The 27,502-nt window shown below is 38.1% G+C and overlaps 1 protein-coding gene across 1 annotated transcript; it reads right to left on the reverse strand.

Annotated features, from left to right (window-relative positions):
• Positions 1 to 111: 111 nt before the first annotated feature.
• LOC139137828 (MAM and LDL-receptor class A domain-containing protein 1-like) lies at positions 112 to 26,482 on the reverse strand. The gene is made up of 11 exons (XM_070706093.1): positions 26,374 to 26,482; positions 20,197 to 20,349; positions 18,947 to 19,212; positions 18,124 to 18,355; positions 17,887 to 17,998; positions 16,646 to 16,799; positions 15,959 to 16,010; positions 2,997 to 3,140; positions 1,140 to 1,201; positions 498 to 588; positions 112 to 182 (listed from the first exon to the last, which is right to left on the reverse strand). The coding sequence occupies exons 1-11, from the start codon at positions 26,480 to 26,482 to the stop codon at positions 112 to 114; spliced, it is 1,446 nt and encodes a 481-aa protein (XP_070562194.1).
• Positions 26,483 to 27,502: the final 1,020 nt, after the last annotated feature.

Here is a 27,502-nt window from a genome sequence, read left to right on the forward strand (position 1 = left end):
TCGTACATTATGGCTTCATGTTTACTAACGCCTACGGCAGGAAACCATACATTCCGAAATATCTTCCCATTACATTTGAGCAAAAGACCATTTTTAGACGATTGTTGCAATTTAGGACCGTCCAGCAATGATGTTAGGGAAGGTTGTAGTTAACCGAAATCCGCTACATGTGCTCGGATCCACTGAAATATATTCAAATTCAAATCATGTCTACATAACAACATCGTCGACGCAGTGTATCAATGTATCCCCGGCGGAAAGAGAAAGCGTGTGAAATACAGTACCGTGATCAAGAACACAAAGCTGTTGTCATGTTTATACGCATCTATTTACGATTTTTCAAGGCATAAAAAGCTTAAACTATCCAAATGAAGTGAATTTCAGTTATAGCTATGAAGAATACTGAGAAAAGTCTGATGATGAATTTGATAGCTTAGCGTTTTGCCATACATCTTCAATTGACGACAGTGTCTTCAGTTTTATTATCTTCAACCTACCTGGAAATCGACATTCTCCGTTCATATACAAGATTCCGTCCAGCGCAATGTCTCCATGGTAGCTGCTTCCACATTCAGCTTCGAAGATGAGCTTTGAGAAAGGAATTTTAGCAAAACGGTCAATCAATTTTACAAACATCATCTATAGGCGAAATTGTCAAATACTGTATGCAAACGTTGAAATCATTTAGAACAGTCGTCGTGTAAATGTGCGTTGCTTGCTACGAACTTCAATGCAGTGAATAATTGAAATAGTAAGGAAGCTGGATTAATTTAACTACCTTAAGAAATGCACGGGCTAAGATAAGTACTCGCCAGCGTATAACTCACCAGGAAACGCTTTATTGATGTAGACAAAGTGTAACGGGAGAAATCGTTTTGAAAATTCACGATTTAATAGTTTTCCAGTCTATAGGGAAAATTCTACGAAGCATATAATACCTGAAAGTCGTCTGCTGACGAAAATGAAACATAACCGAATGTCCATTCGTCGCTTTCCCCGCCCTCTCGTAGCCAAATAGGAAGTCGTGATGTCGTATCCTTTGCTTTGGTATAAACTTTTAGTTTGTTAACGTGTGTGCCATATATGTGGTACCAGAATGTGACACACGATTGATCCGATGCAGGTATGACATCACTCACGAGCTGGGCTTTATCACCGACAGTCTGGTCCTCACTTTCAATGTAAATATACCAACCATTTCCTTCAGTAACATGCAAACAGAACGCAAATCGTCGATGAAATATTTAATATCAAAAATCAAATATTTTATTAAGACATCAAATACCTAATGGATCTAATTTACTGTGTACATAAGCGAAATAAAGAAATACTCGTTATATTTGATGAGATACATAAACTTTTACTGAAAGGTAAACGCACACATGCGCTATAGCACAGACAAATGGAAACAGACTGGCAAAACGGGTATTGTTCAAGGCGTGAAGCGGTTACGTAAGTCATCCATGTTCGCCTCGCCTCAGGTAGCTCTCGCCTCGCTTTTCCGAAGAGTGCCGACCATGCACCCTTCGGTAGTTTCAGGATTTTCGCCAATTTTTAAGCGAAAGTATGTTCGGCAAAGTTCGTGTTGTTGTTGTCGTGTGGTGCTGAGTGGAATCGACATGCTGGCGAAAACGGAAAGTTTTGAGCTTTGGGAAGGTGAGTTTTACCATTTTAAAAATTTCTCTCACATTTTTATGAATATATAATGAGTGTGTTTCAACCAAATTTGAAAATCTTCTATCGATACTGTCTGGTTTTACTCAATGGTTTACGGTCAGTCATATCGTCTTTTAAAAATTGGTGATGGAAGGACGCGTTTATGAAACTGTGGGCGTGTTATGTTTTTGATTGGCGTGAAGCAGTGTTTCTGCCCTGAGAGCTCACAAAGTAAGTATGGTTGCTACGCGACTGGCAGCACGATGCCATCTCGTCGTACTTTTCGCATAATCTCGTGCAATTATCAACCACAAACAAAGTCTCCAAAAAGTTTAACACCTTTGAAGCTCATTTTGATATGAAAAGGCCATAGTCTACCGAGACGACCATGGAACAAAAGCCATGTCGCGTTGCGAGTCTGTTTCTTCTATTTGTCTGTGACTATAGTAATGCAATGACACAATCGGGGTTTATGTCTGTGCAAGATTACATCTTACTGCAGATGCACTTTTCCCTCCGCCGTACAGTGTTCAAGAACGTAGATCCCGGTATTTTGTGAAAAACCTTTATCACTCTAGTAGGAGAATTTTATTAGCAAAGTTGAACAAATAGTGTCTGCAGAATATCCTGTGCGCAAAATGCATGAAGGGAGAATGCGTCTAGACCGTCAACTGAGTGGCCCATACGGAACAAAAATCTAAACCGCTATCGCCATGAGAAATCATAGTTCAGCAAAATATTATTCAAAGTCAAGTAACTTTCAATAGTACCAAATTGGACTGCACTTGAATTTTTCGAATACTGATACCAATATTCACAGTTCGATAAAACTCCCCAGGTTACAAACACAGGTGTATCACATTGTTGACTCAAGGATACATCAAGATATTGAACGATGATCAGGCATTGCAGCCAGGCCGAGATGAAGAGAGATGAAAATCCGGCTATGTCTCGAAAAGGAATAGTGAAGTCAAAAATTTTATGGACAACAATCAAACTTTTCTATACAGTGTACGACTAAGCATCGCAATCAGTCGACTTTTCATTCTCAAGACATGCTATCGCAGTACAGATGAATTGTGCTTGCAGTGATGATGGTGAAATTATGACGTATAATGCCATCGTTTGATTATAAGGAAACGTTGGTGATAATGTGACGAAGTATTAATTGGAGTATGAATTCAGTATGCCTTGTTGAATCAGAGAAAAATAGAAAGTACAATTATATGATTTCTAGTACAATATTAATGTGTAAACCAAAATAATTTGACACGCACATTGCAGGACACAAGAATGAAGCGCAAGCATGTGATCGCTATATTTTATCCTCAACATTTTACCTGTTCTTCTAGTTTGGTCGATGACAGGACCATGTCCACCGTTGCTTTTAGCTTGTATAGCTTTCCAATCAAAGTGGTCGGTTTTAGACTGAGTCCAGGAACACAGGGAGCCTAATTCAAAGTCGCAATCATACTGAGTTGACACTGAAATGTAGTCAAAGAACAATGATTATGTATTATCCACCTAATGTAAAAAACGTTTCCAGTATATTGTCAGTAACTTTGACCGAACACCTGTGACAGTTGGTGGGTGACATAATGCATTTGGTGACTATAAATAACGCCGGTGTTGATCGAGACTATTAAAGACATTATTGTTCAGCAATAAAGTGAGTATCTGCTTTTAACCTATAAAAGGAATACAGAATCTCATGCTATTCCATTCAAGATCTCAGGTCAGTCTGTTGCAGGAGATTTCAAAGCCAATCCATATCATTAGCAGTCGATATCAAAATATTATCATATACCTATGCTCTGTATTGTGTCTGTATTGAGTTCAGTGGCATGATTTATCATGTTGATTTGCATGTCAATAAAGTGATACGCCTTGTTGATTTGCATATGAAAGGAATGATCAGCGCGTCTTTCTTTCATTCAATTGAATATTTGCATATGAAAAAGTGATACGACCTGTTGATTTACATAACAAAGCCTGATACGGCCTGTTGATTTGCATACCGGACTACTTACATGGTGGCGCCCAAATCAAAACAAACTATGGTGCCCCGTCTATGATTTTGACTTTGACTACGATATCATGTCCGATCTCCAAAAGTGGCAGGGTTTTGAAGCATAGGGAAATGCGGGGTAACTAAATAAAACACATGTGTCGATATCGGATTGACCTGCTAGTAGTGCTACCAATTTGAACAAATTAAAGAGCAGAGCATGCATCACACCGTACGGGCACTGACAGATCGATGACAGACCAGCTGTTCCGTCCGTGCATAAGCACAGACGCGCAGACGACAAGCAAATCGGACATGTCGGAGGTCCGGCAAATTCAAAAGCACAACTTTGAAAAATATCGTGTATTCATGGTAAATGCGCTCTGGAAAATAATACCAAACACAACACTTGCATGTACCGTACCGATTTGGTAGATATCCTACATGTTTGATGACAGAGTTCAAGCATTTCTCTGCTCAACCGTCAAACCTAGACTCTCCACAGTCGCTGTGCCTTGTTTTGTGCGCGCCGCGATGGGCCTGCATTCGAAGGCTGTGCAGCTGTGAGCACGCGCTGCCAGACACAGCGACTGTCTGTTCTTGCAAGTATATGAATATTCATAAGGGTAGTGATGTCAAAAGAAAAACCTATCTAACTGGGCGGAGAGAATATATACTAGTAGCTGGTAGACCTATATACGCGGTATGTTTTTATTTTTCATTTTTAATTTTATTTGGCTATGCTACTTGTTAGTTTTTGTTTTGATTAACGGATGTGTGGAGCTCTATAAAGTACCCGGATCAGGCAGAAATCCGACCGGTCGCTTGCAAGAACGTCCAGACCCTGGGATTCGCGTCGCGTCTCTGAAGGGCGCGCCCGTGTTCCAACAGGAAGAAACGCGAATCGCAGGTCTCTGCCAGACTACCGTTAACCGTAAAATAATTGGCAATGAGCCAGCTGAAAGATTATGTCAGACGCTAGTATATCAATCCGCCTTAGCAAGATGACGCAAACAAATGTAGTCCATCAATAAAACCACAGTGAAACGTATCATATTTTAATATACGAGATTTATTCATTCAATAACGTGGGCATAGGTATATGATAAAGAGGTTATCCCTCGATATAACCTCTTGGTGGGGTCGTATTGCTGCGAGTGCGGTTGTGGGCCGCATCACACGAGTCATATTATAATACTGTGTAACAGCACATAAATATATAAAGGCAGCAAAACTGGCTTTTATGAGCCACGTTTCACTTATCCAGGAAGACAGCGTAAATTTGATTTCTGTACATTCATAGGTTGTTACTGTGTCTTTTCGATAATACCATATTTAGTTTTAGTAGTCCTGTTTGATAAGTCAGGTCCATGACATATGTACCAACATCAGTGATTGGTTCATCTGGTAATTTAAGATCCATTTGCGTTACGCTGATTGGTGGGACCTCATGCGTTAGGTCTCATTACTATGTATTATTCACTTTACAGCTCCCTGATTGGTTAATATGTAGGTCCGGTCCTCCAGTGTGTTTTTGATTTGATTTGATTTATTTAGCACTTAAAAAAATAACCATACAATACAAACAAGAAAAAAGACAAAGACAAAAGTGCTGGGATAACACAGAAAAGTTAAAAACTTATTTCCACTGTGGTCCCACGAAAAATAAAATCACAAGCAAATCGGCACCACAACAATTTATAAAAAACAAAATCATTTTGCTCACAAAAACAAAATCATTTTGCTCACGTTGATTCATTGCTTCATAAAATACTTCTTTAACTTTCTTTAAACAGAGAATTTGAAGTAATACTCTGTATATTTCTTGGAACTTTGTTCCATTCAACACTAGCTGTATATACAAAACTATTCTGATAAAACCGAGCCCCACCTTGAATAAAAATAGAATAGGGTCCGGACCTCGTTCTATGGACATGACTGTTAAAAACAAAATTATCAGACAAATATTTCGGTGCTAATCTTAATATAACTCTATGAACATGATTGAGTTTTATATATGCGACTCTGTGGCTAACAGGTAGCCATCCCATTTGTTTGAAGTGAAGCGATTCAAGGTGTGCTCTTGCTGACATACCAAGGACAAACCGTATAACTTTATTTTTTTGGAAGTTTGAAGTTTTTGTTTGCTTTTTAGAGTCAAGGCACTATACCAGCAAGAGCTTGCATAATCAAAACGGCATTGTATCAAACAGTTAGCCAACAGTTTTCTCTTATGAAAATCTAAAAACTTCTTATTACGATATAAAAATTTGAGACGAGAGCATGTCTTTTTAATAACCTCAGATGCTACTGTTTCACCAGACAAGGATTGATCCAAGTCAGTACCAAGATATTGCACGCACTGTTTTGCAGCGATGTTGACATCCCCACACAGAACCTGCATTTCCGAACACTGTTTTAATTTTCACTGCCTCATTATGCAATGTCCCACGTACGTCCTGGCTGCCGCTGAAGTATTACGTTATTCGTGATGTTTACGGATCGGCCGAAAGTTGCAACGAAAAATGCCCGACAAACCTTCAAGTGTTAAGTTTCCATGTTTTTACTTATCCCTGCCCCTTTATGCATTACAGTCATGTCGGCTCGTTGTTTTCCAATTGTTGGTTACGTACAAAGTTCACGCTTTTCATTTTCATTTTGATTTGACGGGGGCATTGGCCGCATCGACAACAGTGAGGCCTGTGAATGACAAGAGGAAACAATAGAGCTTCAAGGGAAACACATGGGGTTTATTATATAATTCAGTAAGCCATTTATCATGTTCCAAAGATCGAAAATTTTGACCGTGTGAGAACAATTGTTCGCAGTCAACTGACTGCAGCTGGTGCCAGCCGTCATAGATTCTTGTGGGTCAGTCGACGTCGTACCGGTCGTAACCTACATATACCGATATTTGGACAGATATGAATGAATATCCCTCTCGCAAACTCTTGGAGAAATGAAAAATTGACTTGATCAAGAAATTTATCAGAGCCATTTAGCAAACCTGCAAGAATCCACAAACACTCTCTACAGATTATTCAACCTGGTATAAGATTATGTCCGTTTATACTGTACTATAGGGTTATTCACAAAATACGGCCCTGTATGGACGAGAGCTCAGTGAGTGACGTATTGGACGAGCCGAAGGCGAGTCCAATACGTCACTCACTTAGCCCGAGTCCATACAGGGCCGTATTTTGTGTATAACCCTATCATTATACACCTCCCTCCATTAATCGTCCGTATATACTAATTCTATGGTAAATTTTGTGGGATGCGGCACGCGCGATATGAGTGGAACGCGCGCGATCTACTGCTCCGGGGGATCGTTGGCACGAAGCCAATTAATTTATGTTTTTAACTCACCGTAAAATAGTTTGTTCACATCCGATAATCGCTAGGTCAAAGGTCAAACAGAGGCGTCGCGCGTCTCCCGTATTCGGGACTCCGCGTACTAACAAAATACGGAAAGTTATTGGACGGTCAAACTCCCAGGTATCTGCTAAAGTGCGGGCTGCGGGTTGCGGGTTGCGGGCTGCGGGTTGCGGGCTGCGGGTTTTTAGAATTATGGCTAGATTTCTAATATATGTAATATGGCATTTAGTATATAAGAAATAAAACCTTTAGAAGGTGTCTATTATCAATAATCATGATCAGGTCTATCGTACAGTATCCCTTTTCCTGCCAAGTCCATATTTCACCATCAGGTCAAGATGGTTAAAACTAATGAAACACAACATATTCCATATTGTGTATTTTAACATAATACTGTACATTTGAAGGCTGTTGAAAACATATATGCTGTAAAATTGATTTTTTGGACTAAAAATGCTATAACAGACCATACCAAGTGGGTGAAATACGTCATGTTTCTGAAAAAAATCAAAATCTGCTAAACTAAAAGCGGCGATTCCGAGGACCAATTTATTTGTTCCGAGCTGCCTGGCCATCACAAATAATTTGGGATCTGAAATCACTTTTCTTTCTTGCCATGGATGTGAGTGAGAAATAATACCAGACTGACAAAAAAATTCGCGCCTCGGAAATGTCGCCACTTATCGCGGAATGAAAATTGTTACATTTCTAGTATCAGGCCATAGGAAGTAAATTCTTTGTAATGCATCTATTCACAATTCGGTTCTAGGGCAACACATACAGAAAATTAAACAATGCCTACTTAAATGCAATGTGTAAGGAAAGATTTGACTTCAAAAAGCGTAGAAGTGTTGTGTATTTAAATGCCGTGTATTTTTCATGAAATCTTTAAAAAGAAAAAGACGTACGACAATGGACTTAGCTTACTTTGCCGTTTCGGTTCAACCGAGGTCACGACCACAGAGAACGACATTCCGCTAACATTTTACGCGAGAATTTCAGCGGGAAAAACACGTCGGTGCGTTGACTTTGTTATGTAGGTCATTCCCCCACCACACTCATCATGACCTGAGTTCAATTAGTCTAGAACATTCTCAAGGTCACTGCCCTTGATGACCTCACAACCTTGAATTCAATTAGTCATGTTTGGAATGTTCTGGAAAGTTGATTAGTTGTGTAAGGGAGATAATTTTAGAACAGTAATTAGCATGTCAATAAAAGTTCTAGATTGTTCTTATATGCCTTTATAAAAGGGACGTGCACAGCTTCCAGTCAGACTTTTGGGATCGTGTCTCTTGTGTGTTACTATAAACTCCAGCAGTAGTCATTCTCAAGACTTTTCAAGACCTTCACTGTCAACGCTGGATTTATACTGTGGACTTTGTGCAGCTGCAAGCCTGCAAGGACTGTTCATTCATTCAACTGACTGTTACAACTCTGAGACTGGAGCTTTGCCGTCCCAGCTGAGATAAGTAGTCTGTACACTTTTAAAGCTTGTACTCTATCCCTGACTTAGCAATTAGTTTTTTTTTTTTGTAATAAATTTTGTTTAACGTTAACTGCTGAGTTCACCCTTTTGTTCGTTTTCTCTGCACGTAACAAATTGGGGGCTCGTCCGGGAGTCGAATATTTTGAGCCGTTTGACAACATTTTGCCTACCTTTCAAAACTACTTTACACTGTGAACTCAGCGAAATTCAATCATGGCGGAATTCAAGCCAGACGAATTTATGGATGACCTTGATCAGGACACATTTAATTCCCTCAGAAAAGACAACCTCATAGCACTGGCAAATTTCCTTAAAGTAGATGTCAAAAGATCTATGCGCAAGCGAGAAATTCAGTTCAAGATTGCAAAACATTTAGTTAATTCTGGCCATTTTGAGGAGTCTGCCTTAAAAGATTATGAGCCTGAGTCTTCCTTCGAACTCAAAAAATTAGAATTAGAAATACAGGCAGATTTGGAGCTTAAGAAATTGGAATTAGAAAAGGAAAAATTGCAAATGGAAGAAAGGGAAAGGCAGGAAAAATTACAAATGAAAGACAAAGAATTACAAATGAAAGACAAAGAATTACAAATGGAAGAAAGACAGAGAGAAAAGGAGAGAGAATTGGAAGAACATCGACTACAGTTAGAAATGAGACGTTTAGAGCTTGGACAATCAGGAAAATTCTTCCTTCAGACAAGTTTGACATCACTAAGCATTTCAGGTTAGTTCCCCCTTTCCAAGAAAAGGATGTTGATAAATATTTCCTTCATTTTGAGAAAATTGCTCAGAGTCTGAATTGGCCTAAGGAGTCCTGGTCTATGCTTTTGCAGAGTGCTTTGGTGGGTAAAGCCAGAGAAATTTACATTCAGTTGTCAGTAGAGCAGGCTTCAAATTATGATTCTGTGAAGGAATTAATTCTCAAGGGCTATGAGTTGGTGCCTGAAGCTTATCGTCAGAAATTTAGGGATTGTGAGAAGGTGAAGGATCAAACTTATGTTGAATTTGCTCGAACAAAAGAACAACTGTTTGATCGTTGGTGCTCTTCTGAAAAGGTCAGTCAGAATTATGACAAATTACGACAACTTGTTTTGATTGAAGAATTTAAGAGGTGCATTCGGAGTGACATCAAGACGTTTATCAATGAACAAAAGGCAGATACATTGGAGGTTGCTGCACGTTTGGCCGATGATTATTCATTGACCCACAAATCTTCATTTCTCAGCAAACCATCCCAGTCCTTTTCATACAGAAACAATGCAGGTAAATTTAACTCCTCCTTTTCATCCAAGAATTTTTCAAAGGAGAGTAGAAAATCAAATGACAACAGTTTCACAGAGTTCAAGTAACACTCCCACATCATCAGATCCAAGTCTCAATCTCCTTCTGACAAACAGTTTGGTACACTTTCTTGTAATTATTGTAAGAAAGACGGCCATTTAATGTCAGAGTGTTTCAAATTGAAAAGAAAACGTGAAGGTCAAAGTGGTCAAAGTGGATCTAAGCCAACCGGCTTTATTTCTTCATCAACTCAATTAGAGTCTAATAATGTGTGCAACACATTTTCTGAGGTTAAACCCCTCTCATCCCCAATTAATGAGGTCAAGGTCAATTCTTCTCAAGATAGCATTATGGGTATTTTCGAGCCATTTATTCATAATGGTTTTATATCACTTTCTAGTGATTTCTCTTCCGCTACCCCTGTCAAAATTTTAAGAGATACCGGGCTTCCCAGTCTCTTTTGTTGGCAGATACCCTGCCGTTTTCTGAAAAGTCATTTTCAGGTTCTAAAGTTCTTATTAAGGGGTAGATTGTAATGACTACATTCCTGTTCCTCTCCATAATGTCTATTTGTCTTCGGACTTTGTTTCTGGACCTGTGACTTTAGGTATTAGGCCTTTTTTGCCTTTTGAAGGGATTCACCTTCTTCTTGGAAACGACCTTGCTGGGGACAAGGTCATTACTAATCCACTTGTGACTGATAATCCTAGTTTTAGATCAGGATCCAGAGCCAATTGAACAAGAGATACCCGATTTATTTCCTTCATGTGCCATTACTCGAGCCATGTCAAAGAAAACTTCCGAGAATCAAATACTCTCAAAATAATGTCACAGATGTTGACTTAAATGACACCTTTCTCAGTCAGGTGTTTGACACGGATCATTCTGTTATCCCTCGTGGATTTGAAACTTCCAGTAAAACTTCTGCTGACCAAGGTCAGACATTTTCTAGATCAAATCTCATTGCAGAACAACACAAAGACCCAGATATTTTGTGTTTGTTTGACAGGGTAGATGATGAAGGTAAAACTTCAGATAGCCCTGTTTGTTATTATACAAAATCCGGTATTCTCATGCGTAAATGGAGACCTCCAGATGTCTTGGTTGATGACGATTGGGCTATAAAACATCAAATTGTGGTTCCAAAGCCCTATCGTGCTGAAATATTGCGCCTGGCCCATGAAACCCCTGGGCTGGTCATTTAGGAGTCAGGAAAACTTATCATAAAATTCTCAGTCACTTTTATTGGCCTAATCTCAGGCAGGATGTAGCACATTTCTGTAAAACTTGTCACACATGTCAAATGGTAGGAAAGCCGAATCAGACCATTCCAAAGGCCCCTTTACAGCCAATTCCTGCATTTCAAGAACCATTTAGTAGGATACTAATAGACTGTGTTGGGCCCCTACCAAAAACAAGATCAGGAAATGAGTACATGCTGACAATTATGTGTACATCAACTCGTTCCCAGAAGCCATACCACTGAGAAATATAAAGACAAAGACTATAGTGAGAGCTTTAGTCAAATTTTTCACTTTATTCGGCCTCCCTAAATGTGTCCAGTCCGATCAAGGCTCCAACTTTATGTCTGGTATTTTTCAACAAGTAATGGATCAGCTAGGCATTAAACAGTATAGGTCATCCGCCTACCATCCAGAAAGTCAGGGTGCTCTTGAGCGATTTCATCAAACTTTGAAAAACATGATTAGGACCTACTGTTTTGACACAGAGAAACAGTGGGATGAAGGAATTCATTTTTTGCTCTTTGCTGTTAGAGAGTCAATTCAGGAGTCTCTTGGTTTTAGCCCATTTGAGCTTGTATTTGGACATACAGTCCGTGGCCCACTTAAGCTCGTTAAAGAGAAATTCCTATCAGACGATGATGATTGTCTGAATATTTTGCAATATGTCTCAGATTTTCGTACGAAACTCTCTAAAGCATGTGAATTAGCCAGAGAAAATCTTGAGTCATCTCAGCAGTCAATGAAAACCAAATACGATAAAAACACCTCAAAACGGAAGTTTGAACCAGGTCAAAAAGTTCTTGTTCTACTTCCAATTCCTGGCAAACCACTCCATGCTCGTTACTTTGGGCCATATCTAATCGATAAGAAATTGAGTGATTTAAATTACATCATAACAACACCTGACAGGCGAAAACAAAAACAGCTATGTCACATAAATATGCTTAAGCCATATTTTGGATAGGGATAATCCTACTATAACTCAGCCTGTCAGTGCAGTCAGTTCAAACCATTATGAAGATAGTGATACTGAAACTGACTTGAGTGAAAATACTCTAAACTCAAAGCTGGGCTCGGTCAAGCTTCAGAACTCAGAAATCCTGGAGAAGCTGGAGTCTACAAAGTTGGCACACCTCCAGCCAGAACAACAACAACAGGTGAAAGAACTGCTCCACGAATATAAACACCTGTTTCAAGATGTTCCAACGAGGACAAACGTCATCTATCACGACGTTGATGTTGGGGACAGTAAGCCTGTAAAACAACATCCATACAGACTGAATCCAACAAAAGCGAAATATCTCCAGGAAGAAGTCAAATACCTGCTGGACAATGACTTTATTGAACCCAGTAAAAGTAACTGGAGTTCGCCGTGCATACTTGTTCCCAAATCAGACCACAGTTATCGTATGTGCACGGACTTTGGGAAGGTCAACACTTTAACAAAGACAGACACTTTCCCAATCCCGAGGATTGATGACTGCATCGACCGAGTGGGAAAAGCCAAGTATGTGACGAAATTTGACCTACTGAAGGGATTTTGGCAAGTCCCTCTGACGGATCGTGCTCGTGAAATATCCGCCTTTGTTACACCAGACGGATTGTTCCAGTACAAGGTGATGCCATTCGGAATGAAGAACTCTCCGGCAACGTTCCAACGGATGATCAACGACGTCATATCCGGGCTAGACGGATGTGCAGCTTACGTTGACGACGTCGTCCTGTATAGTGACACCTGGGAGGAACACATCAAGCTCATGCGGAAGTTCTTTGAGAGACTGAGCAAAGCAATGTTGACTGTCAACCTTGCCAAATCTGAGTTTGGTTGGGCTAGGGTAACTTACCTCGGACATACTGTAGGACAGGGTGAGGTAAAACCTGTTGATGCCAAAATCAGTGCCATTTCAAGTTTTCCCATACCAAACTGCAAACGACAACTGATGCGCTTTCTCGGTATGGCTGGTTACTACAGAAAATTCTGTCCAAATTTCTCCACAATTACTGAGCCTTTGACTAACTTACTTAAAAAGAAAGTACAGTTTGTTTGGTCAGAGCAATGCCAACAGGCATTTGATACACTTAAAGCCATACTGCAAAGTGCCCCAGTATTGTCTGCACCAGATTTCACTTTGCCATTCAAATTAGCTGTAGATGCTAGTGATACGGCTGCTGGTGCTGTTTTATTGCAAGAGGATAGTCATGGTATAGATCATCCTGTTTGCTATTTTTCACGCAAATTTAACAAATCCCAGAGAAACTACTCTACAATTGAAAAAGAGTGTTTATCTTTGATATTAGCTTTACAGCATTTTGAAGTTTATGTTACTTCTTCAAATCGGCCAATAGTGGTTTATATTGATCACAACCCTCTTGTTTTTCTGCAGAAATTCAAAGGCAAAAATCAGAGATTGCTAAGATGGAGTTTAATGTTACAGGAGTTTTAATCTTAATATTAGACATATCAAAGGCAGAGACAATTTAATTGCAGACTGTCTCTCTCGTATTTAGAGTTTATTGTTGTTCACTTTCAAGAAATTTTACTTTAGAGTAAAACAAAATTTGAGTACTTAAATCCTTTTCAAGATTACATTTGCAAAGAAAGATTTTTCTTTGAAAAATTTTCTTTTTTTGAAGAGGGGTGTGTTATGTAGGTCATTCCCCCCCACACTCATCATGACCTGAGTTCAATTAGTCTAGAACATTCTCAAGGTCACTGCCCTTGATGACCTCACAACCTTGAATTCAATTAGTCATGTTTGGAATGTTCTGGAAAGTTGATTAGTTGTGTAAGGGAGATAATTTTAGAACAGTAATTAGCATGTCAATAAAAGTTCTAGATTGTTCTTATATGCCTTTATAAAAGGGACGTGCACAGCTTCCAGTCAGACTTTTGGGATCGTGTCTCTTGTGTGTTACTATAAACTCCAGCAGTAGTCATTCTCAAGACTTTTCAAGACCTTCACTGTCAACGCTGGATTTATACTGTGGACTTTGTGCAGCTGCAAGCCTGCAAGGACTGTTCATTCATTCAACTGACTGTTACAACTCTGAGACTGGAGCTTTGCCGTCCCAGCTGAGATAAGTAGTCTGTACACTTTTAAAGCTTGTACTCTATCCCTGACTTAGCAATTAGTTTTTTTTTTGTAATAAATTTTGTTTAAACGTTAACTGCTGAGTTCACCCTTTTGTTCGTTTTCTCTGCACGTAACAACTTATTTTCAGGAATCGATCTAATAGGAATATTTTTGGATGAGTTTGTGTTCTGCAGCTCTCAATAATTGTGTATCTCCTAATATCATGAACATATTCTATGACTTGCACCTGCAGCATGATAGTCGCTCCATATGCATTTGATCCAGCGTGACTATGAAAAGTTTCCTAGGAATATTATCGTGTTCACCACAATAAAATAATTTTAAACGGCATTGAAAACGATTCTGAAAATTGTGCTTTTATCGGCGGTTGAACTAATCTGAAGTGTGAGAAGGGTATGGCATTCTGTGAAAAAGTAACAATTATTAGGCGTGTCGAGTTTCAACGAACCGAAGTTCATCTCCCAGTTCATCTGTGCTGTCAACGATCCGAAACTTACTTTTAAACTATCCGTCCTAATCATTACATAAAAAGTTAATATAGCGAGTTGTTGTGAAATCTGTCTTGTGTTCATATTATTACTCATCCGTGTTCAGTCATATCATTTCGAAAGCTTTGATCGGCAGTGCGCTGTGCAACGGCGAATGTTGGATGGGAAATGGACTATTCTGACGTTGGTGGTGCTTTACCAGATGTAAGCTAAAATAACGGCATTATTCAAGAAGTTCACGGCTTTTATTCCATAAACAAATCATCTAGATACTATTTTAGCATTTATTCTATCTACTAGCGAAAATGATACCAAAAATCACACATATTTTCATGCCCGCAACCCGCAGCCCGCAGCCCGCAACCCGCAGCCCGCAGCCCGCAACCCGCAAAATAGCGCATCCGAAACTCCCATAGGTTACGACATTAAGTGTATAATATGCAGTGAGTTCACTGATTTGCATGGTCCTAAAATTAGTAATTTCGAACCTGAGTGCCGATGCCAACTTCGTTCAAAATTACTCAATCAATCAATCTATCTATCTATCTATCTATCTATCTATCTATCTATCTATCTATCTATCTATCTATCTTTTAAATTTCTACCTCGTATAATATATATATACATATATTATATATATTTTAAATTTCTACCTCGTATAATATATATATATACATATATATATATATATATATATATATATATATATATATATATATATATATATATATATTAAATTTCTACCTCGTATAGCACTATACATCAAATTTCGTAGTTTGAAACAATATACATTACAGAATGATTTTAGTATGTAAAGTTACACAGAAATAAGGATCAAACGTGGAAATGTACTATACTGAAAAATTATTGACAATTGAAATAAAACACTGACATATGCAATTGAAGAGAACACAAAGCTGCAGAGGGTATTTGATCCATTCAATCATTGCAAATAATGCCATGAATAGTGAAGGAACTCTCGAACAAGGTCAAATCTAACTAGATATTTTGACAAATACTCGGCATGAGTACCTTTCTTCATATACTGGGATCGAGCTGCGACCGCGTGCAGGCATCATCCAAAAGTACATGGGACATTGCATAATGAGGCAGTGAACACTGGAGGACCAGACCTACACATTAACCAATCAGGAAGCTGTAAATTGAATAATACATAATACTGAGACCTAAGACATGAGGTCCCTCCAATGACTGCTCCGAAAGTGGACCTTAGAGAAGTGGATTAACCAATCAGAGTATGCAGTACATGTGTGTAGGACGTGTAATGTAGGTCATTTTGAAACAGGACTAGTAAGACATACCATGTGGGGGCGCTGTAGGCCTACTCTGAGTATCAACAGGTGGGTAAGCAGACTGCGGTGATATATCGCACCAGCCAATAGTAAGTCTTATATCATCGATCATTACAACACCGTTTCTGTCATTTCCCGTTGCAACTTCTATAATTATCTGAGAGAGAGAGAGAGAGAGAGAGAGAGAGAGAGAGAGAGAGAGAGAGGAGAGAGAGAGAGAGAGAGAGACTCTGAGTCAGAAGTCTACCGAGACACTGATGCCCGTCGTGAAGCTCTCGCACCAAAAGACAGGCCAGAGATAATTTCTGATCCGTTCGTTTACTTTTCTTCAGCTAACGTGATCAAAATTGGTAATGCTTTATATACACTATATTAAAGTAAATGTAAAAATACAAAGTCATGTTCTTTGGTACAGTTAGTAGGGCGTCGAATTCTTAAAATCCGGATGAATATCCCTCGTCATGGTCAGAAAATCTGATAGGATTCATCTCTTTTCTAATGTAATATAGTTGAATTACAGTAGTTATAAAGTAGCGTTACATTGCATTGAATCAAGTTCCATTGACATGCAATCTGAAGCATTACTTAATTGTGTATAGAGATAACCGCTTCAAATTTCAGCATATTTTATCATGCAAGATATAAATCTTTCAAAGCGATACTTCACAAAAATAAATAAGACAGAATGTCACCTACTTTATAGTCAACTTCGCTAACGACAGGTACGAACCCTCTCTGCCAATCGTTCGTTGAACTCCCAGTCAAACTCCAGTATGGCTGTTCGAATGGAAATGTTGATCCATAATCGACGTAGATAGTTATTGTTCCCGTTGAACCAACTGTGTAGTACCTGTAATGCAGTACAATATGCAAGGAAAATTGCCAATCAATTAGAAATTTAATCCTCAGTTATAAAAGTCGAGACTGCAACTTGTACTCAACTTACACGGCACTATCTTTAACGGTCTTCACGTGATCTAAAATGAAAGATTTCAACGTTATATTGAAATAAAAATCAGGGGTCATATCACAGTGCAAATTTTCGTTGTAGAGAAACAAATTACCCAATATTGACTGATGCTTTAATTTGAAATTCAAAGTGGATACTAGCGTGGTATCCCTTTGTATTAACATTTCCACAAGAGCAAACAAAGGAAAAAGTGAGAGAAGTCTTTAACAACACATTTGTAACAGATAGTAGCCAAGAATATTAGTACTGTAAGAGCATCACGGGTAATGTCCGATAACAGGACGCAATTGAATCTTTAAATCAAATGAGTCTATTGACTGAATATTCAAATAAACAGACAAAATCCTGACTGTTAAGATGAATACCGAATCCGATACTAAAACGATGACGCAACCTTTCTGCCGAAAACATGATCTACAGTGTTGTAGGCTCATAGGTCTAAGTCTTTGATAGAATGTCATTTTCTATAAAATACATTGGAACTGTTAACATTTTAATGTTCCCGGATGTCGATTGACAAAATATGTATGTAACTAGATCTTATGCTTCAACCTTGAAATAGTTTATTTATACCAAGCAAGAAGCAAGCAAGAAGCATTCTTGTCCCCCTTAATACTGCGTAGCTGAGTATCGACAGAGTGTGTGTCGGTACGAAATATGTATACATCACTTTTATATTGAAATTCCTCAGAATTTAAAATATCACATTGCTGGTAATTTGATGATGTGTTAGAATCGCCACAGGTTTTTCGTGTATTTATATAAAATCAAAAAGACTGCAAACATACTAACCATGAAGATGATATTTGATATCAGAATGTATGTCCCTTTCAATACATTCCTATTTAGGCAATTTGATTCTGGTTGTATCAAGAGCTCTATCCTTCATATTTTTGTATAAATCAACATATAAGGTTAATATTTGTACAAATAATCTTAATCGAACTGAGGACAGAAAATTACTAACCAGAACTGTAGACACCTGCCGTTGACATCGGTTGAGCTGAACTGTTGACTTATCAACCGTGATTCCCTGTCACTTCCGGTGGAAGACTGCAAAGCCAGATGAACAAAATAAACTACGCGGAAAAGAAGAAAAAATATGTACTAGGTAACATGGAAATAAATGATGAAAATTCTATTTGAATACTTTAGTAGACATCACTCAATGTAAACAGTACAGTAAATGAAAATAGTACATTACCATTTTCAGACGATAAAGTATGGTCCTTTCTCGGTCCGACAGTCATATCGCCCGCCTTTTGTCTTGACCAATCAAAGTCATTTCCAGCGTCGTTTGTCCATGAACACATATCAAGGTCAAAATCACAATCACCGATTTCTTCACAAGAACCACTGACTATAGCAATGTCATCCAATGCAACGTCACCTTCGAACGCGTTGATAGCTATGCGATTGTATACCTCAAATTCAATCTGGAAACAAATAATATACGATAATTTTACACTCACCAGGCCGGTTATGTCAAAGGGAGCATTACACAGAAAGGACATAATCATGTTTCATATAAACCATCGACTTCACTCTTTCAATTCAATGAAGAATATTTTTGACTCGTTTTTAGAAAATTTCGCTACAGCTGTCGACACATTACCTACCCTACCCTACGCCTTACTGAATGTTCACTAATTCATTTCCTTTAAAATATTGAAAATTACTTTTTATCTATATACACTTATGGTAGAATGCGCCTCAGGGACAGATATTCGAACACTCTAGTTTCTACAAAACTTTTCCTGGTCTACTACTCGTGTAGATTCGTTTTGAAGTCTGTGAAGTAATTGAAGATTTTAAGGTGTTATTTTCGTGACTATTTAATTTTCCTTATAGAGATAACATAGAGAAAGCCGTTATTTGAATTTCAAATGCCACTAGTTTGTTTCCCGATACCAAATTTACACTTAAATCCTGATTTTGAATCTTGATCAAGAAAAGATAATGGTTTAAAGTTTCCTTGAGGAAAGGTTTAGCAACAATTAGTATTTCAGTTTCCAGGTACGTACTACCTTAACCCACCGTGTAGGATTCCTTGGAGATGATATTAGCTTGACCAAGAATCCATCCATCTCCTGGTCGAACCATCGTTTCCAGATAGTAGCTGAGGTTCCAGTTTTCCAGTCTGCAACAGATATCGTCAGGACCCACAATGTTGTCCATACATGTAGTACCAGAATTTCAAACAGCTGTTGCTTGTTGCGCTGAATTTTTCGGTAAACATGGTCGTTTTTTCCGCCGTTGCCTAGGAGAGCAGCGTTCACAAAGGCATAGTAACCTACAGAATACGTAATCATATGCCAAAATGGTTAAGCAGGCAATAGTTATCAAAATACACTCTGAGAGTTCATTTTTCAACTTGAACTCAAAGGTGTCACTTAACGCACGAAACTCTCGTAATACTTCAACTTTCTTGCGAAGTTTGGATAAAAATTATTACATATATGCACAGTTCGGCACATCTCACTATGAATGTCCTTCCCACACAAAGTATTTGTCTGCTTGATAAAAGTCGAAAATTGCAAACCTTTATGTGCTAAATGAAGATGCGAAAATCTGAAATTGTCTATAAGGTATGTAGCTACCATAAATATATCGACCAATATGTTTGACAGAGTTGTTTTCTCCTGAATAACATTAAGAGCAAGCTTATTGATAACAAATGAGTTTCACGTATGTGGTTCATGTAGGAACATTTGGATATAAGAGGTATTAATTTGTTGTTATCAAAAACATTTATTTCTGTGAAGAATGTGTAACACTTGACAGAGGACGCTGCTCAGTGTACTTTCAGAACAACGCCCTCGGTGCCCGATTTACAAAATTCAAAGTACAAGATTGAAAGTTGCAGTCGTGTGTAGACATTCATCCAACTCCGACTCTACACCGTAGTCTGCGTTTTAAGTAATTGTTAGGGTCGGAATGCCCATACAAGACTGAAACTTTCAGTGCAATACTTTCGGAAAGATCCGAAAGAAACCAATAAAACACGTTTTATCTGTAGTGCCAGTAACTGGCTCTGTCTAGGGCACAGAAGCGACATTTTAGCCGGAAATAGATACGTTAAGGGGACTGGATATGCTGAAACCTCAGCCCTAGCAAACAAAGTAGTAAACCATTGATTGTCAGTGCGAGTCGATCTCATAGAAAACTTAACATGTTAAACTTAAACAGGCAATATACTAATTCGAATTATGCAGCCTGAGTCGGAATTTAAAACTCATGGCATTCTAGCGCGTGCATCTGACTGTTTTGATTTTACCTTGATTGTTAGATTTGGTGTGATCAGTAGATGGACCTGTATTCGGCGTTGGCGTTCCACCCTGATTCCGAACCCACTTCACTGGGTTGCCCTCTTTGTTTGACAGACCACACATACCAGTCTCAAAGTCACAGCTATATCCATCTCCACTTTCTGTAAAAAATAAAAAGATCTTGATGTTTACTATGCTGTTACTTTCAAAGTTTAAAAGTAGGAATAAGAATGATTATCATATACCAACGCCCATATCGCTCCTTTCTGGTGACGTTTAATGTAAAATATCAGCCGTGATATTTAAGCCGTGATATTTAACGGTATACGTCTCAACCGATTTTATTCAAAGTTGGTACAAGGACATGGACTGATGTCATATCTATGCACTTTGAATTTTTTACGGTAAGATCAAATAAATTGGCTGCGTGCCGGCCATTATGTGATAATTTTTCATGTCCGCAGCAACAAGGCTTCGTCTTGTGTCTGACGCAGCACAAATGACACTCATGCTGATACGACATAGAAACAGGCGATATTGGGTGATAACCTCAAAATATTACGGTGCTTAAAGTTCACAGTATCAAGACATGAGCCTCTTAATATCACGTGTGATACTAACTTAGCGAAAGGGAACTCTCGTGTTACTTCGTCGCTATACTCGTCGGTATTGAAAGGTTACCATAATTACAAGTTTCATTTAAATATCACCACTTAAAGAAAACTCAATTAATTTTTTTGAAAAAAGAAAATGAAGTTTACATATAAACCTTTTCATGCCAAAAACAACTGAGACGTGTATACTATCGCTTTTTGACAATAAATTGACCCCAGAAAGTATGATATGAACGCTGTCGGGTAATCAAGGAATAAATATACCATGCGCTATTTACCTCCCAATCATGACAATATTTCTTCTTAAGTTTTCTTCAAAATGACATTATCACTTCGAGAGTATAGTGATCTCGCATGGCCCACTTGTTAAAACCACTTGCCGACTACACACTAGTAGTCCGTTTCCGTTGGGGACCCGCCCCTTAAAAATATTACAACTCGCTCCTGCCAAAAGCATGTAGGTAACTTTGTAACCATCCTTGCTAAATTGAGATAAAATGAAAAAAATCCGACCTACTTTGACCATGTGTGGCTGAGACGATCCCCAATAAAATAAGACAGAAAATTTTCAGTCCCATCGTTGTTGGAAAGTGCAGACAAGTCTGAACGTAAATAATTTAAGAGGGGTGTGAACAACCATGTCAAGGTTAAAATTGTTGACATTTAAATCAGTGAGCACTTGTTGCAATTTTGGTCAGATTGTTTGACACTTCAACTAGCATTGCCTGGCGTGATGTCAGTGCTCTGCATAGGAATGAGTTATACACTTAATAATATTAATCACATTCCCTCCCACACAAATTCTTGCTTGCTTGTTAAATAATAAATTAGTATAGTTAATCGCACGAGTAGGTGTGCTGTTACAGTTGTAATCACCACACTTATGGTCAGGAACTTGTAAACATCACGAGGCCGAAGGCCGAGTGATGTTTACAAGTTCCTGACCATAAGTGTGGTGATTACAACTGTAACAGCTCACCTACGAGGTGCGATTAACGACTTATACCACGAAAAACAGGCCAATCTTCTCTAAAAATTTGTAATTTAGTACCAATAAATTGTCGACTTTTCATTTTAACACCCACAATGGAATGGAGCGACCATTGTACGTCGAAAGGTTCACAGAGGTCATTATGCACCTGGCATGCGAGTTTGGGAGAACGACCTATCCCAGACAAGTAGGACAAGGGCTTTGGTCAACTGCAAATCTGCATGTGAATAAGGGCTACAGCGTGGTATAATGCACCTGTGTAGAAGTAAACTGTTTTAGTCTGATTGGTTAAATAAAATGGCTTGCTTTACTCTGTCGTATTGGCTATTGGCTAGGGAGAAGGCATTCAATCTGTAGATGCATGTGATTGCCTCGTGGATGCATCAGGCTTTCAATGCCATTTTGGTGTTTTTGACTGGTCAAGATGGATCTTGTCAACTTGTCTGATCTGATGACCCTAGAGACTTCCTAGAGGTCCATGGACGGCCATGTAAAAACAACCAAAGTGGATTTACACGGGCAACCTGCCCTATAAGAGCAGCCGCTACTACAGAGTTCATCCAATCCACGATGTGTAGTTCAACTTATAAAAAGAACTTGGCGATGATACCGCCGACAGGACCGTACTATCGACGACCCTTGCCAAGGGGTAATCAAGTTCTCCTACCAGAAAGTAGGCGTCTTTACGTGAAGCAAATGTGCGAGATGGCTTGGATAGAAGGCCATCACACTGGGCATTCTGGCAAGGTAATTTATTCTTTTACTAAGATATTTATACAATCATAAAACGAATTCTGTAAAGTTATAACATTAAATTCATTGATCAAAATATTTTGTTGTGTGTGTGGCAATATCACATAATTTCTTTCCTCTATTCCACAAACGTATTAAATAAAAAGGCTGTACTTATTTCCATGCTATTTGTGACATATTTTTTGTGTTTGATAATTTCAGGTGAGTGTGGCAACATCTCTGTACCATCAGGGATTCGATGCGAAGCTTATCAAAGAACAAACAGGTCACAGATCAGATGACGGTTTACGCGCCTAAAATGTGTGTCGATCTCATTACAAAAGCATGAGTCGAATACATCTACCATTTTCATCTAGTGTTAAAGCAGAGGAAGCTGTAAGTAAACCAGTTTCTTAAGTTGCTACGAAACAACATAACAAAACAGACAGGATTGGTCCAACCCAAGAAGACGCCGAATCAAAAAATAGACAGATCTTCATCAACAAATCATGTTGCTTATATTGAGCATGGTTCAAAGAAAGTTAAAATTGAATTATAAAATGTGATGTTATAACATATCAGTTGAAAAATTGTCTTTATTGTGTTATTGAATGTGTGTGAATGCTTTAGGCATCTCGACTGGACCTATTGTTCTCATGCAAATTAGTAATCGTTCATACTTTTTCATATTTAAATGAGTAATCACTACACTTTTATTGATATGATAATGATTTTCTTTCATTAAAGTGTGGTGATTACTTATTTACATATGAATAAAAGTGTGACTGATTACTAATTTGCATGAGAATAATAGGTGCCAGTCGTGATTTCAGGGATAAATGGATGGCAAGTATGGAATAGGTTACATGACCTGGAGTGGTATAAATAGTACAATGCTCTAAGATCACCTTACTAAAGGTTAAGGATCATATGGTCAATATGCAAGAAATAGTAGACGGTGCATGACACAGGTCAGTTGATTTGTTTGAATGTCATGTTATCAGAACAAGTAGGAAAAAAAACCTTTCTGGTCTGCTCTAAGGCCATTTAAAAATAATTCTTTGTTTGCCGTCCTGGGATTTTTGCAAAACCTATCAGCCAGCCAAGGAAAAGAACAAACACAGACAAAAACACAAGTGTACCAATATAAGCCCATTATTTACTTGGTTTCTTGTGGAAAAATGATATCTTTATTTGTGATTAACATTGTCTTAACGTTGTGTTCATTTACTTTTTTCTGATCACCTATCAGGATGCAGACGACAAGCAAAGACTTTTATGCAATTAAGCACCTAAATCAGACGACTTCAAGTATAAACGGAAATATGAAAACAAGGTGTATTCATCATTTACACACACACACACACACACACACACGCACACACATGCATGAATGCATAGATATGATGTTATGTATGTATGTATGTATGTATGTATGTATGTATGTATGTATGTATGTATGTATGTATGTATGTATGTATGTATGTATGTATGTATGTATGTATGTATGTATGTATGTATGTATGTATGTATGTATGTGTGTGTGTGTGTGTGTATGTGTGTATGTATGTATGTATGTATGTATGTATGTATGTATGTATGTATGTATGTGTATGTGTGTGTGTGTGTGTGTGTCTGTGTGTATGTATGTATGTATGTATGTATGTATGTATGTATGTATGTATGTATGTATGTATGTATGTATGTATGTATGTATGTATGTATGTATGTATGTATGTATGTATGTATGTATGTATGTGTGTGTGTATGTATGTATGTATGTATGTATGTATGTATGTATGTATGTATGTATGTATGTATGTTCGTTTATGTATATGTATGGGCGTTCACATTTTACAGAGAATGCGAGAAAAGGATGGAAACAAACATATATATAGTCACAGAAAATTATGACTGAATTTATAGATGACTGTAAGCTGTGCTCTCCCTGTAATGCCGAGCCTGCCAATTTTCAACATGCACTTCTGGTACTCAATGAATAATGAATGATTACATGATAGACAAAGGTAAACGAAAAATTCCTTTTTAGCTTTTTATGACAATTAACACTCATATTTTGATACCCATTTTCAAAAGATCCATCGCATAACCAGTACACCATGGGTCATAAATGCTTGTAGCATTAAAATTTCTTCCTTGTCTCAATAACGTGTGTCATTTTGGTCAACCGGCCCATGAATGTTATTCAATTAATCGATCTTTATTATTATTTTATTTCTCAGTGGTTGATGGTTATATATATTAAAATATTAAGTAGTCATTAATATTATCAGTGTTTGCACAAGTTTTAGATGCTAGAAAATCTGTCCTCTGTTTTTCATATTTGGAAAGCTCTGTTACTTTGAAAGTATGCATGTCATCCATTTGGTACTAGGTGATACCTCTATAGCTGCAGTCATTATGCCATGTTCAGCTCTAAAATTATTTTAGGACAACCACTGATCAGAACATTTGGCAGTCTGTGGTTTCGCACAAACTTTTTCCCATTATAACTGCAAATTTAAGTGCGCAAACTGAAACTGGTGATCCTGCAAATGTTTTCACAGAGACAGTCACATTTTTAAAGTGCTGCAGATGATCGTTATGTTTGTGTGTCTGGATAAACTTTCGTCGTGCGACTGTGCACAGCATTGTCTATGGAGCATCAGAGAAAACTATCAGTATTCAAAACATTTGCTGAGACAGTTTCTTGTAAAATATTTTGAAGGAAACCTATTAAAATTAGAAAGTTCACAGAAAAATTCAATCTGCACATCGTCAAATGACAAATCTATGACAACTAAGATTTCCGGCTAGATTTCCGGCTCGCTTTAGTGCCTCCATGCACAGACAAACACTTTGCGGTACGTCGTTCAACCATGCGCGGTCCGGACTGCAGGTCGACTGTCTTTCAGGCTTACTGTTCTTGATCTCTTCTCGGCGGTTTCATGGTTTCCAATTTTTGTCATATCAGTTGCCGTTTTTTCCTAACTTCCTTTCGCAGCTGAGGGTACTATCCATCTAAAGCATTTATAACTGCCCGCTTCCCTCGATCCGCTCCAACCGTCCATTCGGAAAGTTGACAGCGTGTGAGTGTTTGGGTGTCTCGAAACTACCGTAATGCATGGCACACCAGTATCTGAGTACACGACCCGAGAATCTTGAAACCTTTTCGCGCATGCTCATGTTAGCACAGGTCAAAGTCCAAAGTTATCGCCATGTGTCGATGCGACGATGATAGGGGCAGAGTAGTTTTTGAAAGACGAGATATGACAGTATTTCCCCGGAATTCCTAATCTTAACCGAAAATCAGGCTTCAAAAATAACAAAATTATTCGTAAATGGCCGATCAGGCATTTACTTTTTTCGTAAATTTTCATTTTTGTTCGTAATACGATTGTTACGAGCGACAGCGAGAGCACAGACTGTAAGGTAAAACAATATGTAAGGAATTTCTACCGAGTTCCGAGTCGTTTTTCGGTAACCAGACAGAGAGTTATTATACGAGGACTTTGGATACGAAAAAAGCATTGAACCTCCTTGTTCACTTATTGGATGAAAGCCTGCATATAGGCTCTTATCAATAAAATGATATTTCCCCTAAAATATGTATGCAAAGTAAATATAACTATGCATGTATATATTCATGTACCTCTGTTTATATGTGAGTGTGTTTGCGCGCGTGTGTGTTTATTTGTATTAATGCACGCAATCATGTTTATACTACGTAGACTAGTTATGCGCAATACTTATTTATGTCTATGTAAATGGTCGTCATGTGTGTCATATATTCTGTAAAAAATGTGTTTTAATGTGTAAACGAATTGTTTCTCATGTGCGCCGCCTACCTGAGCGGAATGTATGAAAACTCGGTATTTGCTGTCGGAATGAGTATACTTGCGTAAACGGGGACGATGACTCATACTCAAGGTTGTCAGCCTTTGTCGATTTCTTCATATTTCTATCGTAAATGTACAACAATAGCATGTACCTCATAATCAACGAGATAATATCTTCCGGTGCGCTTCGGTCCAGTTCCTAATAATAATTGCGATGCTTGATTGAGTGGGACAAACATCTCTTGCATGTTTCAGTATCCGTTTGGATGATATGCACATCTTACGATGTCGTTATTAATGTGGCATTTTTCGGTTGACCGACCCCACTTCTTTGCTAAGGGAAATGTGCAATTGTTTTGATCGACAATAAATAAATATCGTGATATGTATATTTTCATGTGTTCATGAGTTCATGTGTTTACAAGATTATTACACTATTGATAACATTTACAGGCGTCAGTATAGAGCGAGGAATCTTGAACTGTTTTTTTTTTTTCAGGTTAATGATTGCTAGACTATCGGTCAATCTACACGTACCTGTCAAGCTATTACTCAGAGCTTTCAGAAAGCTGTTCACGTTGAGGTAAAAGTTTACCATTATATATATGATTGGAGGTGTAAATTCAAATTACTTCAAAAGCAGGCACATACTATATAATTTGATTCAAAAGATGATGTGCACGATTATTTGAGACTTCGAAAGTCACACAGCGACAAGTGCCAACAACAATTATCAGTGACAGCACTATAAAGTCAATAATAGATAATGTTTGACCTTTGGCACACCGTTTGCCTCAAGGATGAGAGAGAAATGTTGCCAGTCTGAAATGCAGCTGCACTGTTTGTCCTTGACCAAGTCCTACTTCTTGGATGATTTAGCATTTATTTCACCATATAATTAAAATTTATACTCAGATTCTACGTGGGCTTTTAAAACAGTCATAATTTTCTGCAAGTATATACCTGTTTGTTTCTATCCTTTACTCGCATTCTTTGTATGTATATAAACTATGTTCGCATATACATAGACCAAAATCGATACATGTATAGATACATACATAGATACAAACACAGATACATAGATACGTATATAGATACATGCATAGATAGATAGATAGATAGATAGATAGATAGATAG

The sequence above is a fragment of the Ptychodera flava genome, chromosome 7, assembly GCF_041260155.1.
Source record: "Ptychodera flava strain L36383 chromosome 7, AS_Pfla_20210202, whole genome shotgun sequence".
Lineage (NCBI taxonomy): Eukaryota > Metazoa > Hemichordata > Enteropneusta > Ptychoderidae > Ptychodera > Ptychodera flava.